This window comes from Zingiber officinale, chromosome 8B, assembly GCF_018446385.1.
Source record: "Zingiber officinale cultivar Zhangliang chromosome 8B, Zo_v1.1, whole genome shotgun sequence".
NCBI lineage: Eukaryota > Viridiplantae > Streptophyta > Magnoliopsida > Zingiberales > Zingiberaceae > Zingiber > Zingiber officinale.
Window position 1 is genome coordinate 14750250 of NC_056001.1, and position 14738 is coordinate 14764987.

Consider the following 14738-nt stretch of genomic DNA (forward strand, 5'->3'; position numbering starts at 1 on the left):
TAAATTAACATCATTGATGTTAATTTTGTGCAAACCAGTACATTGATGTTGATTTTATATCACGAGTGTTGGTGTTCGTTTTTTAAATCTAGCACTAATAAAAAATTAACATCAACCGTTTATATAAATTAGCATCAACTACTAATGTTCGTTTGCACTACATTAATAGTAATTTACATAAACTAGTATCACTGTTGGTGCTAATATAATCATTAACTATCCGTATCAACGTTGATTTTAAAATCTGCACCAATATTAATACTGATTCATATAAACTAGTATCATTTAGCATGTATACAAGAGAAATAAAAAAATTAATTTTAATTGTATCATATCATTCATGTGGATGTCATCTTCTGTAGCTCATGTAAGATTGTATATTATATATTATCGTAAAAAAAAAGGGTACCTTTTTACGTTTTTGGTTGTTTACATTCATTTCCAAGAAATTCGATGCCTTGTTAATCACAACATATTCTTATTAACTCCCATGTGCCATTTAGAAACGTTCATTCATTTGGTTAATTAAAAAAGCAATTCCATGATGCCTTTCAGCTTTCCGAATATCTAAATATTTTTTACTTTATTATTTTTAGAAGAAAAATTATAACAACTAAAATGTTATTATAGAACAATATTTATAAATATTCCGAACTGTTTTAATTAAAATTTTGTAGTTTTTAAATGATAAACACCGATACGCGAAATCACTTGTGCACAAGCACAACACAAGATAGCTAATTATTGTTAAAAGCCAAAATAAAATCATTTCACTTTATGGGTAGACTATATATAGAGTTGAAAGTAAGGTGATAAACAAATGATAAAATCATTTAATTAAATTCATTTAAAAGTCCTTTTAACATGCGTCAAGATCATAAGTTGATTGTTAGTGTAGAAGACCATCATACGAATGTGACTTGACTTTTTTTTTTAATGAAAAATAGATAAATGGTAGTAGGGAATCCTGATATATTAATTTAGATTAGTAGCATGATAAAAGAACAGTTAGCTCTATCGCCTTTACTCAAAAAACAAAAGTATGATTATGAAGATATAATTTTAAAATGATAATATACAAAGGGTAGATAAATTGATATATTCAATAAGTATTGGATTATTATTTTTATTATACAAAAGCATTTATCTGCTTTAAACTTATCGGCAGTAACACACCCAATGTATACCAGAGGCTCCAAGAGGTCCGTTTTTCTGTTTGGTGTTTTGAGTGAAACTGCTTCGGCCACCAGCTATAGTCGCATCACACGGTCCGGTTAAGGCGTGATACGCACGTGACGCCGCAGTGTTCCCGGCGCGGTGATGGGCTTCGTGTTATAAACTATAAACAGTGGGTTGCTGCCGCCTCCGTCCTCCTCCGGTTTCCCGAGCTCTGGTTCTATCGCCGGCCATTGATCTGCGCGAGATTTCTTACTCTTAGCGAAGATTCCTCGATCTGAAGCCTTGCTCTTCGATTCGGCGATGGCGGAGGCGAACGACGCGGCGGGGCGGCGTGCGGCGTGCGAATACTGCGGCGAGGCGCCGGCCGTGCTTTTCTGCCGGGCGGACTCGGCTAGGCTTTGCGTGGCTTGTGACCGCCTCGTGCACACGGCCAACACCCTGTCTCAGAAGCACGTGCGCTCGCTGATCTGCGACAACTGCGGGGCGATGCCAGCCGCTGCTCGGTGCGTCGCCGACGGTCTCGCCCTCTGCGCCGACTGCGACTGGGACTCGCATGGTGGATCCGAAGACGGAGGCGGCGGAGCGAACCATCGCCACCACCACCACCCGGTGGTCCCGATCGAGGGGTTTTCCGGATGCCCCACCGCTCTCGAGCTCGCCGTCTCCTGGGGTTTCGATCTCGCTGCCTCCAAGGATCTAGATCATCCCCCTCCTCAACCTTTAAACCTTCCTCCCGATCAGTTTCTCTTCGATTGGTCGTCTTTGGATCCAGTTCCAGGAGCCGATCTAGAGTTTAAGGACCTCTATGTGCCATGCGCCCCCAAAATCCAGAGCGTGGGGGTTAAGCGGCCAAGGAACTCCCACAATATGCATCAGCTGTGCCAGCAACTGATGGAGATTTCCAGGACGGAACTGGCCGCTGCCGTGGCCGGCGATGTTAGCCCGAGTTCGCCGTGCCGGACTGCTACAGGAAGCTTCGAAGATCTCCAGGAGTCTCAGCCAATGCCGTTCACCTCACTGCTCATGCTTCCACCGACAGAGCTGAAGGGGAGCGATCGGCTCTTGGAGGAGAACGATCTGCCGTGGGATTACGGACCCCCGGAAAATTCCGCGCAGGTTAATTTCTCAATTTTCTTTGTCTTGACTTTTCTTGAATTTGTTGGCAGCTACTTAGCAAGTTATCTTTACTTTTCTCGATACAGTTGGATTAAAATTGCTTTTTCTATGAAAAGAACTATTGATCTCGGTCGTTTGCATGATGTTTAAAAAAAGTTCTCAACTGTGAGAGCAATTTCCGGAGAAGGAAGCGTTGCGTCAACGTTGGTTGACCATTGTTGATTTGAGGATTTACATGCCATTTGGGTAAACAGTGTTTGATTTAGACCGTTCAATGATAATTTTGAATTTTCCAGTCCAAGATATTTGCCAACATAATATAAAATAATATAATTAATTGAATATCATTAATGAAATAGCTTTGCTTACAGCTCAATAAAAGGGTAAGATTGTAACCTACTCTTAATAATTGATTAATTGGGATGACAACGATGATGATGGTCCAAACACCTAAATTAGTCATATGTTACACGAGATTTGAATAATTGGGCCCAAAACTGTCCTTCTAGACGTTGAACTGTTCAGAACCTTAGATCCCAGCAGTGTAAAAATATTAGACCCAATTGTTTAACCAACAATGGAAATTTACAATATGCACATTGTTGTAGAATTTTGTTGCCTATTTCAATTTTGCCTCAGTCACCAGCTACTTAATTTGCATCTGAGATTATGTATGTTTGATAAGGATTATAAAACATCTTTATTTGTTTTTATTGATTAATTGAGCTTGTCTTTAGATTCCAAATGACATATTTTCATCCTCATTATAATTGTAGAATATTCTCAAAAGTTTGGCTGTGTGACACAAACATTGAAACATTGGCCATACAGTTCGACGGTTTATTCTCTGGAATATAATAAGAGAACTCAAATTTAGAACAAATATCACTATCTTCTGCTTGAACATCTTGTAATATTTATTAATGAATCTTACAGCGACAATGCAGAGGACAGGTGCAGAAACTAGTCCCTTGAGCAGGTTAATTCATACTGTGGATGCTTATGTTTTTCATACGAGGAAAGTACATTATGAAGCTGAACTGTGCAATGTTTCTTTCCATAACATAATCATTGAAAAATTATAACAACTTACAAAGAAACAGGTACTTTAATCTGAAATCCATACTTGCGTAATCTTCTTTTATCAGTATCCCAATCGTTTTTTTTCAACAAATCAAATAATTATTTAAATAATATGAATCTTCCTAATTTCTTCTATGCCAATCTGTGTATCATACCATCAGTTTTTTCATAGCTTTTCTTCTTACGATATTTGAAATTCTCAGATATGGGATTTATTTGAAATTCTCAGATATGGGATTTTAACCTTGGGAGATCAAGAGACCAGAAGGAATGTAGTGCACTTGAAATGGCATATGGCGCCCACAACGCTGGTTTCATGATCAAGAGTTACGATGATCTTCTCAAGGAGAATTCATTCACAACTAAGAAAATGGTGGATGACATAGGCGACCCAAGTTGTCCCTCCTCAAATGATGACATCTTGTCATTTAATGCACACCACGTACAGTCTAATAACGTGAGTAGAGTTGCTGTTCGTTTCTTGAATACTTTACATAATATGTCTGATGTTATCTCGATTTCTGTTCTCTTCGGAATCCATCAAGTAATATTTTGCATATTTCACACCTTTTATGATTAAGATTTCTCCATTTAGGAGCTATTCCTTTCCCCTTTTTTTTGTTCAAGCCATTATATATCCTTTGAATTCTCTTAAATAGACATTCCTATATTTGATTTCAATAATGAATTTATAAAACCAAATTCTTATTGAATTGTGATTCCCTATTCTATACATTAGGAATATGGATTCCTTACTTTATCTAGAAATATATATTTCATTGTTCAAATAATACACATTCTTAGACTCTCCGATAAATATATATTATGACTAATATAGGAAGTAAGGCAAGAGAAGGCAAGCAGAGTAATTAGGCAAAACGAGCTAGAAAAAATCAATCCATTTGAATGGGTTGGACAAGTCGAATTAGTCCAGCAAGTTGGATGGGTCTGTTAGAGCCACTTTGAGTTATTGTGCCTACTGGGTTAACTGCATTGACCAAGCTTGAGAACCAAGCCTGTTGATCATGTCAAGTGGGGATAGGTTAAGCAAGCTAGACAAGCCAATTAGATAGAGATTATCAGGCAAACTAGATGTTTGATTGGATCGAGCGGGTCAAGTGAACCAAACAGATAAGTTCAATGGGCTGAATGATTTACCAAGTAGGATATACTAGTTGGATTGGCTGAGTCAAGTTGGATAGATTGAAAAGGTGGACTGGTCGGAAGTGTAAGTCAAGGAAGTCAATTACAGCTAGTTTGACCAGAAGGTTGTGGATTAACAAGTTGGCTGGTCCCGGGTGACGGGGTGAGCAAGGTAGGGGATCTTACTAGGCAAGTTAAACACACTAAATTATCCTGGCTTTTTAATTTCATCAACATGGAAGGCTTAGGTTAACCCTAACACCCTCCACCTGATCTGAAAGTCATGTACTTTTGAAGCCGTTCTTGTTTTTTCCTTACTCCTTGCTACTGAAAACCCTTAAAAACATCTAGTAGCTGTTTGGATTCACCACTAATATGCATGAATAGCAATGCTAGTCTTAAGAGATCATTTTTAGCTAGCAAGGATAAAGAAGCAAACAGAGAGAGCTTTATTTAAGGGAAGAAACAAGTAGAATACTTAGAACTCTTCGGTAGAGATTATGGTATGAGGTGTGATTCTTTTCCCTATCATCGCCTTCATGTTTCTGGTGGAGGTATAGTGGCGTGGGTTTAACACACTAAAGAAGATGTTGGTACGCTTTTGGGATTTCTTGAGCAGTTCACAAATGGAACTGGTATTTTCCAAGATGTTGTATTTGGGCACACCTGCCCAATCGAATTGGGGATCATTGCCATGCAAATGAGGCTGTTGATTGAGTTGATGAGTCTCAATTGGGCAAAAGGCAATTACGCTCACCCTAGCACTCTCGTTAGCCTGCCCCAGGATCATCACGGAGAGGTAAATCACAGTGACTGAGAGGTAAGATGGATGGGAGGATGATTTATGCCGGGTGTAGGGATTTATACCTTGTCAACCCTAGATTTGACCCTCCACGCATTGGGCAAATTTGTCATCTACTTATCATCTCAGCTAAGCCCGTGGGGCGAGATGATGAGTCTCAACATAACATTCAAGTGGGCTCTTGATTCCATTATCAAAAGGAATAATTTAGGGTTAGTGCTAATCAATCAAATAAGTTAGACCAACTTGTAAATATATTTACAAAATCAAAAGGTTTAAACTTGAAAAGAGCTCTAAAAATACTCTTTTCGATTAAAAAAAAATTATCCCAGGGAATCATTTCTTCATTTTCTATTTATATGGGTAAGAAATAACAAAGTAAAGCAGTCATACTCCACCTAGGCTATAACTTTTTCTAGAAGTCGTGAATCCAAATAAAAAACATCTCTTGGGTAAGCTTTATGACCGAGAGGTCCTAATATTTGTCATCATTTTATTCCTTTTTTAAGTACATTTTACAAATCAAACCTAAGAATAGGCATTTCATGGCTATTTTATTCCATAGACCACCTAAAAAATCTATTTCTATTATATTTCTTTCCTTTCGTACAAATAACTATCCTGTTTTTCTTAATAATAATTTCGTTTCGTAAACCAAACTTAACAGACCTTTCTGTTATCTCCTTATTCCAGCAGAACACAGCAAAGCCTGCAGCCAAATTGAAGCACAATTCAACCTACTCAGTTAAAGGACCAACATCCTCGGTAAACATGTCGACTGTACTATTTACTTCATCGCAAGATCATGGCAGTGTCAAACAAATTTCTTTCGGTGAAACATCATCCGGCAATGACATGATCAAAGAAACAAAGATGGACAGCGAGCTGTTGGCGAAAAACAGGGGCAACGCCATGATACGCTACAGGGAGAAGAAGAAAACTCGCAGGCATGCATATAAAATCTTTCACATGCATGCACAATTTCGATAGATTTTGTATGTGTTTTGATTTTGACGTGTTATGATTTGGATTATGCACAGATACGATAAACAGATTCGTTATGAGTCTAGAAAGGCAAGAGCTGACACGAGGAAGAGAGTGAAGGGTCGATTTGTGAAGTCCACCGAGGAGGAATAGATGTTGGAAACGGGATATAAATGGAGTTGTGATCAAAGGTAACCTGTAAATAGGCCAGGTATTGTTGCTGATCAAAGTCTAAATTGTTCTGGTTTGATGTATAGCTCCTAGTCCAGTTATTTGAGTATCATACATAGTTGCCAGCTGGATAGAAAATTTTTAAATGTTCTCTTATCTAGGAGGACGTTCGATACTTAATTTGTCTGGCTTCATCTCGATGTTTTGGGATCCTTGATAAGGGACGTTTGGGGTGAGTGAAATAACCTTTTGTTTCGTAATTGGATAGAAAATATACAAAAACAATATATATACATCTTATGATATCGCATGATTTTACCTTTAGAATTTAGGGATTAAATTAGAGTATTAAGCAAAAATAAAAATTCAAATAAAAAAAAATTAGAGCTCATGGGACTTGCAAGGTAAGATGTGCAAGATAACATCGGTCTCTCTCTACATTTGTGATATGATATCTCTCTACATATGTGACTGATATGATATCTAATTTCGGTCCTCAATTCTTACACGCATTTGGGTGTCTAGATCATTTTTAGCATCCACACACAGACGTTCCGTTGCGGAACGTCTTGTGCGGATTGCTGCGGACCTGCCATCGTGGTAGGTCCGTGTCAATTTTTTTTTCGTCAAATTTTTATTTTGCGTCAATTTTTTTCCACATATGATAGTTTTTTTCCAGCCCTAATTTCATCTGTCGCTTCCTCCTTCGTCGTGACGCACCCGTTCGTCGCTTCCTCCTTCGTCGTGGCGCATCCGCGACTCGCTGACTCCTTCGTCGCGACGAGCGCGCTCTTCGCTTCCTCTTTCGTCGCGGCGCACCCGCTCGCCGCTTCCTCCTTCGTCGCGGCGCACCTGCGACTCGCTGACTCCTTCGTCGCGCTGCACCCGCTGGCCACTTCCTCATTCCCCTTCCTCCTTCATCGCGGCACACCCGCCGAAGAGGATAACCCACAGGCGCCTTCCTCCTTCGTCGCGACGAAGCTAGGGTTTCTATCCGTTGTTACTTGATCGGCAAGCTGAAACTTGGGTTTTCCGCACCTCACTCTCCTTCATTTGTTCTCCTCGATAGTACACTCTGATTATTTATGCCCTTTGTAATGTAAAATATCCTGAATATATGATAGTTCGATTCAACATGATTGCTAATAGAAAATTGAGATTAGAAATAAGGGGAAAAATCATTATGGACAATTGCATGGTCTATCAGCTCTACAACTAGTTAGTCATGGATTCCCCAAAATGACTTCAGAAGTAGATTCTTTTTTGTAGCAGTAAATTGCCAGCCAATATTTGAAAAGCAATAACCACAGTTTGCATATCGACCCAGCATACCTGCATCGAATAGGCATGCGGTGATTGTTCATATGTGTATATGAAAACATTCATATGTGTATATGAAAACATGTATAGTAGTGTAAATATTTTAATTGCTTTGGAATGACTAATCATGCTAAATGGGTGTGCAGCGTTCAAGATAACCAGAATGACTTATTACAGAAGGAACTTGTCCAAGAAGGAATCAAGATGATCAATTTTTAGGACAATATAATTCAATAATAATAATATACAAACCATCTCATGATCAAACGAGTAGGCTTAGCAGAGTAGTATTTTCATACCCTGGAAACCAGCTGTGCTCTTTTACAGGTGGACCACTGATTGCAAGTCCACTGGCATTCAATCAAACAAACACTTCAGATTGATGAAATAGCCCAATCATTCAAAAAAGAACCAACAAAGTTATCATGGAATATTCTCTTGCTCTCTATAAACACAATATTTCTAAATACTGTAATCTAATCTAATTTCTTGTAAATTAGATTAGATTACAGTCTCACTGCAAACACTGATATTTAGGTATTACAAAATATGATGTGTCATAAAATTTAGATATTTTAATACAAATTGTGGCTACTTTAATGCAAATTGGTCAAATTTTTTATAAAATTGTATGATTTTCCATTACTTAAGCAAATTACTATTGTTTAACTTAATTTGGTCAAATTTTACTTTTTAGGCTGCGCTTGAATGACATCATCAAGTAACAGCAGCATCAACCATACCAAATATGAAACTGTGTGATGCAGGGGCTGCGGACTAAGAGCATTGGTGCTAGTCTCTAGATTGATCAAGAACCCAGGAAGACTATATTATGGATGTAAACATCATGGATGGTTAAAGTAGGTGAGGTCTGATACTGGACTAAATGAAGACACTAATGATATACATTTTAGGAAGTTGCCAAGAGTGGAGTGAAGGGTGGGAAGTGAACACATTGTTTAACCTGGACATAATATGGGAAATTGGAATATATCACTTATGGTCTGGATATTAGTGATAGTGAACTTAATTCTTTTGGCTATGTACTTATTTTGTTTGTTGGTTGGTCTAGTTAAGTAATACTAGTGCTGTAATGTGATAAAGAAATGTAATTATGGATGATCTCGACATTTGCCTTTTTTTTAATTTATGGATGGATATTAGTTTTGTGTTATGCTTATTACTAAATTTGTTGAAGAGATGAAATAGAACCAAGGTCTATCCTTTAAACTTGTGAGGGATTAAACCATAAGAAGAATTAGGCCAAAAATTAGGATATATTTTGGAGAAAATGAAACTTTCATGGAAGAGAAACAAATGAAACACTTTCATAGTTACCAAATTGATCTGTTCATGCAATCAAGTTGATTGTTAAGAACCAACTTTGAATTTAAGAAAACTGATTAGTTTTCAAAAAATGGCAGCTAAATGTTTTGGAAGCACCTTATCAGCAAGACCTTTTGCAGCAAGATCTTGCAGTGTGGTCTCAACAGCACCTGGATGTCTTGGTCCACATGGCAACGACATACCCTCACTGGTCATGTAGAAATGTGTGGCATCCTGAGCTTTCCGAACTGGTTCAAAAAGTATATCCTTGACCTGTGCAGACAAAAATAAAGTACATCCTTGAGCTTTCTGAACTCATTCGATAAAATAGTCTTTTGATGACTATCAACTTTCTTTTTTTCCTTGTTTACTATCTTCTCAAGTAAACAAAATTTTAAGGTTTTTATTTAATCTTCTCTTGATATTTATCTTCCTTTAACAATGAGAAACAAATAAGCACATTTTTTAAAATGGAAAACAAATATCCTTAGTTTGACCTCTAATGTACTTAAACTGATTAATCCAAAAGGTTCAGACTATAGAATATATTTGCAATAAGAGATAGCATAAACCAAAGTCCAAATTCTAAATTCAAGAGGGTGGAAGATAAACTGCATCATTAGAAATTTGTGTCCATGCCCCAGCACATGCTGTCAATATACAATGCAAAAGGTGTTTCCATGCTTATAGTAGCCGTTTCCATGCTCCAGTAGTCATTTCAATCACAACTTATAGTAGCCGTTTCAATCACAGCTTCTGAAGATGTGAAAACACAATAAACTCTCACAAGCACTATGCCACCTTGCACATATTAAACTCTCTCACAAGCACTAAATAACCATGATATTGCACTAACAATTATCTCATCAAACAAAATAACTCAATTACATCTACTAAATCCAACTAAAATACATGGTATCAATTAATGCAAGCAACAGATGGGAATTACATCTTCTTAAGTTGATTAATACAATAAGGTACAACAAAAAATTGTGAAGGATGAAATTAACAACCACAGCCTCCAGATTGTGACTGTGACTGATACAAGTGTGCATTGGTTGCTCTTAAATTAACATTGACCATGTCATCCTGCTTTTCTGAAGAAAGGTTTTCCACCCCGGGCAAGGCAGCTGCAATCTTCCAAAAGAGAGCCTGAAAAAATATGCATTCTGAAACAGTATGAATTAGAAGTATGCATTCTATACCAAATTCTTTAGAAGTATGCATTAAATACAAAAAAAATGCACTAAACCAATTAAACATACAAATAAAGAAACTAGATGAATACTAACCATAGATAATTACATCCTAGCGCATGTTACTAGAACCTGTAATAATAAAGATAATTTATTAATCTCATTTTCTCAATAAATAATAAATCACTATAATTTAACAAATTAAAACTTTGATAGTACCCGCAATAGATCCCAAATCAAGTTCATATGTGTCGTCAAGACTGATATGATTATTATCTTCAATTGATCTGATAATTTACACATTGTCATATACAAAATATAATAAAAATGAAAAAATGAATCGACACAAACTCTTGTTGCAAATTGGGTCAGTTATGCTTTTCATGTAATACTCCTCGTTGTCCGCATCCACGACAAAGCCTATAATTTGATGTAGATTTCTCCTTTGATGATTTTAATCTCTTCCCACATCCCTTAGTTCTTACTACAGAAGGATCAATAATACCAAGGCTCTCATCAATGGATTTTTTTCTTTGACTTCTATCACTGCATGTTGTACTAATGGGCATCTCTTGAATTTTATTGTAGATACAATCGAATTATTCATCCAAGAAGGTTGTCCTTTCATTACTCAAAGATGCATCGTCAAGTAACACGGAAGCTTTATAGGACAACCTCGAATGCCTCGACATCAAATACCTTTCTGAATCTGGATCATCAATGACATTTTGCTCCCCTAAAACATATATTGCTCCAACTTTTACATTTCATGTCCATCGTTTGAGTATATATGTATCAGGCAAATGAAACACTTGGTTGATACGAAAAAAGCTAACATATGTCTGCATGGAATGCCCTCAAACTCAAATTTTGAGCAGCTACACGATATGTAATCCCTCTGTTTGTCATGCGTAAGCACTCTTGATTTTGAGGAAGAAGAACTTTGAAATTTCATCACGTGGTAAACCGCTGAGGCAACTCCTGTAAATGTCTGTTGCACATAATAACTATGACTCTCGGTCATTTCACTTTGAAACTCCAGCCATTTCTTTTTTGTGTACAGCTTAACCATTTGAGTTTCCATTGGCCAGGTTGTATTAACCCTGGGTTGCTCGTTCATATCAATATAGTCTACAACTAACTCATTGTGTCTTTGATGTCTCAATGCTCTATTAAAATGTGTGATAAAATCCATTAATGAGTTCTTATTTGAGACATATTTCTTAAAAAATGCATGTGAGCCTTCAGATCTTTGGTTACTTGATATTCCTGCAGAAAATACATGACTAAAATATATCGGCACCCATCTATGTCTCAATTCATACATCAAGGATAACCAATCATTTTTCTCTAAGTTAGCATCCTTGATAATCTCTTCCCATGAATTCTCAAAATCATCAGGTATTATAGAATTTACAATGACGTTCTTTAAGCTGTGATAGTGGTTTCGAAAAGTCAAAGGGTCCAATTTATCTGGAAATTTATTCAATATGTGCCACAAACAATATCGATGCACTGTTTGAGGGAAAACTTGTGCAATTGCTTTTGTCATAGCAGGATCCTGATCAATGATGATAATGTTTGGTGCTCCTTTAGGTTTAGGCATGACTTCTGAGAATTTTGTAAGAAACCAAACAAAAGACTCAGTTTTCTCATCACTAAGAAACCCGCAACCAAAAAGAATTGTCTGATGATGATGATTAACCCCTACAAATAGTGTCAAAATCAAGCCATATTTGTTGGTGTTATATGTCGTATCAAATACAACTACATCACCAAATACACTGTATGCCCTCCTTGATACATGATCAGCCCAAAAACACCTACTAAATCTGTTATCTGAATTAGTCTCATAATAAAAAAAAAAGCTGAATTTTTCTCTTACTAAAAAAACTCTATTAGTGTTTTGACATCAATACCCTTATGTTCATCTTTTAAATTTTTCTCAAAATTTCTAATATCTCTTTCTGCACAACTGACTCCCTTAGGCCCTCCATACTCTATCTCCAATATTCGTATTTGTTGACAAGTTGGTACATTGGTTTCTGAAAACTGTTTTGTCAATGTTTTTTTTGCTGCTGAAACATTACGATGTGAGCGTAGCAAATGCACCTTTGATGGAGTCGAGAGTGGATGATTATGAGTTTCTATCAAGTTACTGACAACCCAATTAGGTCTGGCCTGTTTATTGACAAATGCAATATTTGACTTACAACCCGTTCTAACTGCGCCACGTACTCTTTCCCTTGATACACGATCAACTTTTGCATGTTTACTCCACCGCATTAGATCTGTATGACCCTTTTAAAGCAAATAATTTATTTCCACGTCACTTCATTTGTTATCTTATTTTTCTTGCTTGTGTTTATCCTTGAACTAAATCCAGCTTCTCGTGCATATTGATTATAGAACGAATATGCCTCCTCTAGTGATGATAATTCCATTCTAATTTTTAGCTTTCTATCATCTGCAACTTGGGGAATGAATTCTTGATCATCAATTGTATTTTCTTCCATTTCTGAAGCTCCTCACATTACATTTGACAATATATAAGTAGATAAATAAATAAATAATATAAGTTATTTTTTATAAATTCAAAATTGCAAACAATTTAATAGAGAAAATGACTAAATTGAATAAGAAGAAATAAATAACCCCTAAAAAACTAGATAAATCCCTAAAGATGTCCTCTTAGTTAAAGATAGCGCTCTCGTTTTTCAACTATTTTGTTATTTTTACTATTATATTTCTACTATTCTGTTCGTTTAAGATTTGGGATAGGGATTGCAAAGCTAAACTAGTTGGTTTAATGAGAACTGCCTAAGGGTAAACTAATTGTTGAACTCCCAAGGCATGAGCAATTTGTCTATCTCTGTTGCATTGCAAAGCTAAACTAGTTAGTCATTCCAAAGCAGTGGAAATATCTACACTACTATGTTGCTTGGATTCTTTCTCCGCGCACGACGCTTGTACACAAGGATAAGCCTTTGTATGCCAAGCTCATCAAGTATTTGAGTTTGCAGTTTGCGCATGTTTTTTCAACTATTTTGTTTTTTGATATTGTACATTACAAAAGGCATAAATAACCAGATATTGTAGTGTACTGTCGAGGAGAACAATTGAAGGGGCGTGTGGTGCGGAAAAACCCTAGCTTCAGCTTGCCGATCAGAAACCCCAGCTGTTCCGTGACGAAGGAGGAAGGTGCCTATGGGTTATCCTCTTCGGCGGGTGCGCCACGACGAAGGAGGAAGGGGCGGAAACCCTAGCTTCGGGCGCGACGACGAAGAATCGTGAGGGGCACGACGAGGGAAGGTGCCTGTGGATTTTCCTCGCGGCGGGTGCGTCACGACGAAGGAGGAAGGAGGACTCTTCGACCAAGGAGGAAGGAGGAAGGAGGAAGGAGGAAGAAGGACTCTTCGACGGGTGCGTCGCTACGAAGGAGTAAGCGGGGGAAAAAGTTGACGAAGGAGAAATTAGGGCCGGGGAAAAATTGATCTGGAAAGAAATTAAAAAATTGATGCGGGGAAAAAAAGTTGACGCGGACTTGCCACGAGGGCAGGTCCGCAGCAGCCCGCACGAGACGTTTCGCAGTGGCAACAAGTGGTTATATATGTATCATTCGTTTGGTATATATTCCTGGGTGACCTTTACATTGTTGGTTGCTACTCGGAAAACCTAGAGGTTCCACTGTACAAAAATTTTGTACAAAGGTCTGAACCTTTTCCTAGCTACCATGTGTTCTTTTAAATTAAATTTTGGATCGCCTGCGGAACTTAACACGTTTGATCCAAAACTTAATCTATTTGTTCTTTAAGGTTTAGACTTGGATCTCTTGCGGAACTTAACACGTTTGATCCAAATCACTTAAGTTATTAATTCCATTAAATATTAATTTCCATAATTGGTTCCCAGTACTGACGTGGCGAGGCACATGACCTTCTTGGATATGGGAACAACCACCACCGACTAGACAAAACCTTTTATGGAAAGCTAATATTTAATTTCCTAAAATAACTTTAGGTCAACCAAAAAGAACAATCAAATCACAAGGAAAAGAAAAATAAAAGAACACAACTTCGAAAAACATATTCGAAATACTAGAATCGTAAGCCTCTTGTATTTGGTATTATTTCCATAAATAACTAGCATGATGCGGAAAGGAAAAATTACTAGTTATACCTTCTAAAAAGACCTCTTGATCTTCTACCGTATTCCTCTTCTAACCTCGGACGTTGTGTGGGCAACGATCTTCCGAGATGAGAACCACCAAGCACCTTCTTCTTCCTTGCAAGTTTCGGCCACCACAATTCTCCAAGAGAAGTAGAGGTCCGGCCACCACCACCAAGCTCCAAGGGATGCAAGAAACAAAACCACCTTTATCTCCTTCTTCTCCTAGCTAGAACCGGCCACCATCAAGA

At 37.4% G+C, this 14738-nt stretch overlaps 1 protein-coding gene across 2 annotated transcripts; it reads left to right on the top strand.

The window, feature by feature from the left end:
• The first annotated feature begins 1362 nt into the window (after positions 1-1362).
• LOC122016474 (zinc finger protein CONSTANS-LIKE 9-like) lies at positions 1363-6720 on the top strand. 2 transcript variants are annotated; one of them, XM_042573772.1, is made up of 4 exons: positions 1363-2295; positions 3608-3835; positions 6017-6270; positions 6364-6720. In XM_042573772.1, the coding sequence occupies exons 1-4, from the start codon at positions 1480-1482 to the stop codon at positions 6458-6460; spliced, it is 1395 nt and encodes a 464-aa protein (XP_042429706.1). In that variant the 5' UTR covers positions 1363-1479; the 3' UTR covers positions 6461-6720. The 2 variants fall into 2 exon arrangements, with proteins under 2 accessions (XP_042429706.1, XP_042429707.1); XM_042573773.1 differs by having other exon boundaries at positions 1374-2295; positions 6020-6270.
• The last annotated feature ends 8018 nt before the right edge of the window (positions 6721-14738 follow it).

Coding starts and splice junctions, on each gene's coding strand:
- LOC122016474 (XM_042573772.1), top strand. CDS start 1,480: ATGGCGGAGGCGAACGACGCGGCGGGGCGGCGTGCGGCGTGCGAATAC. Junction 3,836..6,016: donor ACCACGTACAGTCTAATAAC/GTGAGTAGAGTT, acceptor TCCTTATTCCAG/CAGAACACAGCAAAGCCTGC. Junction 6,271..6,363: donor GAGAAGAAGAAAACTCGCAG/GCATGCATATAA, acceptor GATTATGCACAG/ATACGATAAACAGATTCGTT.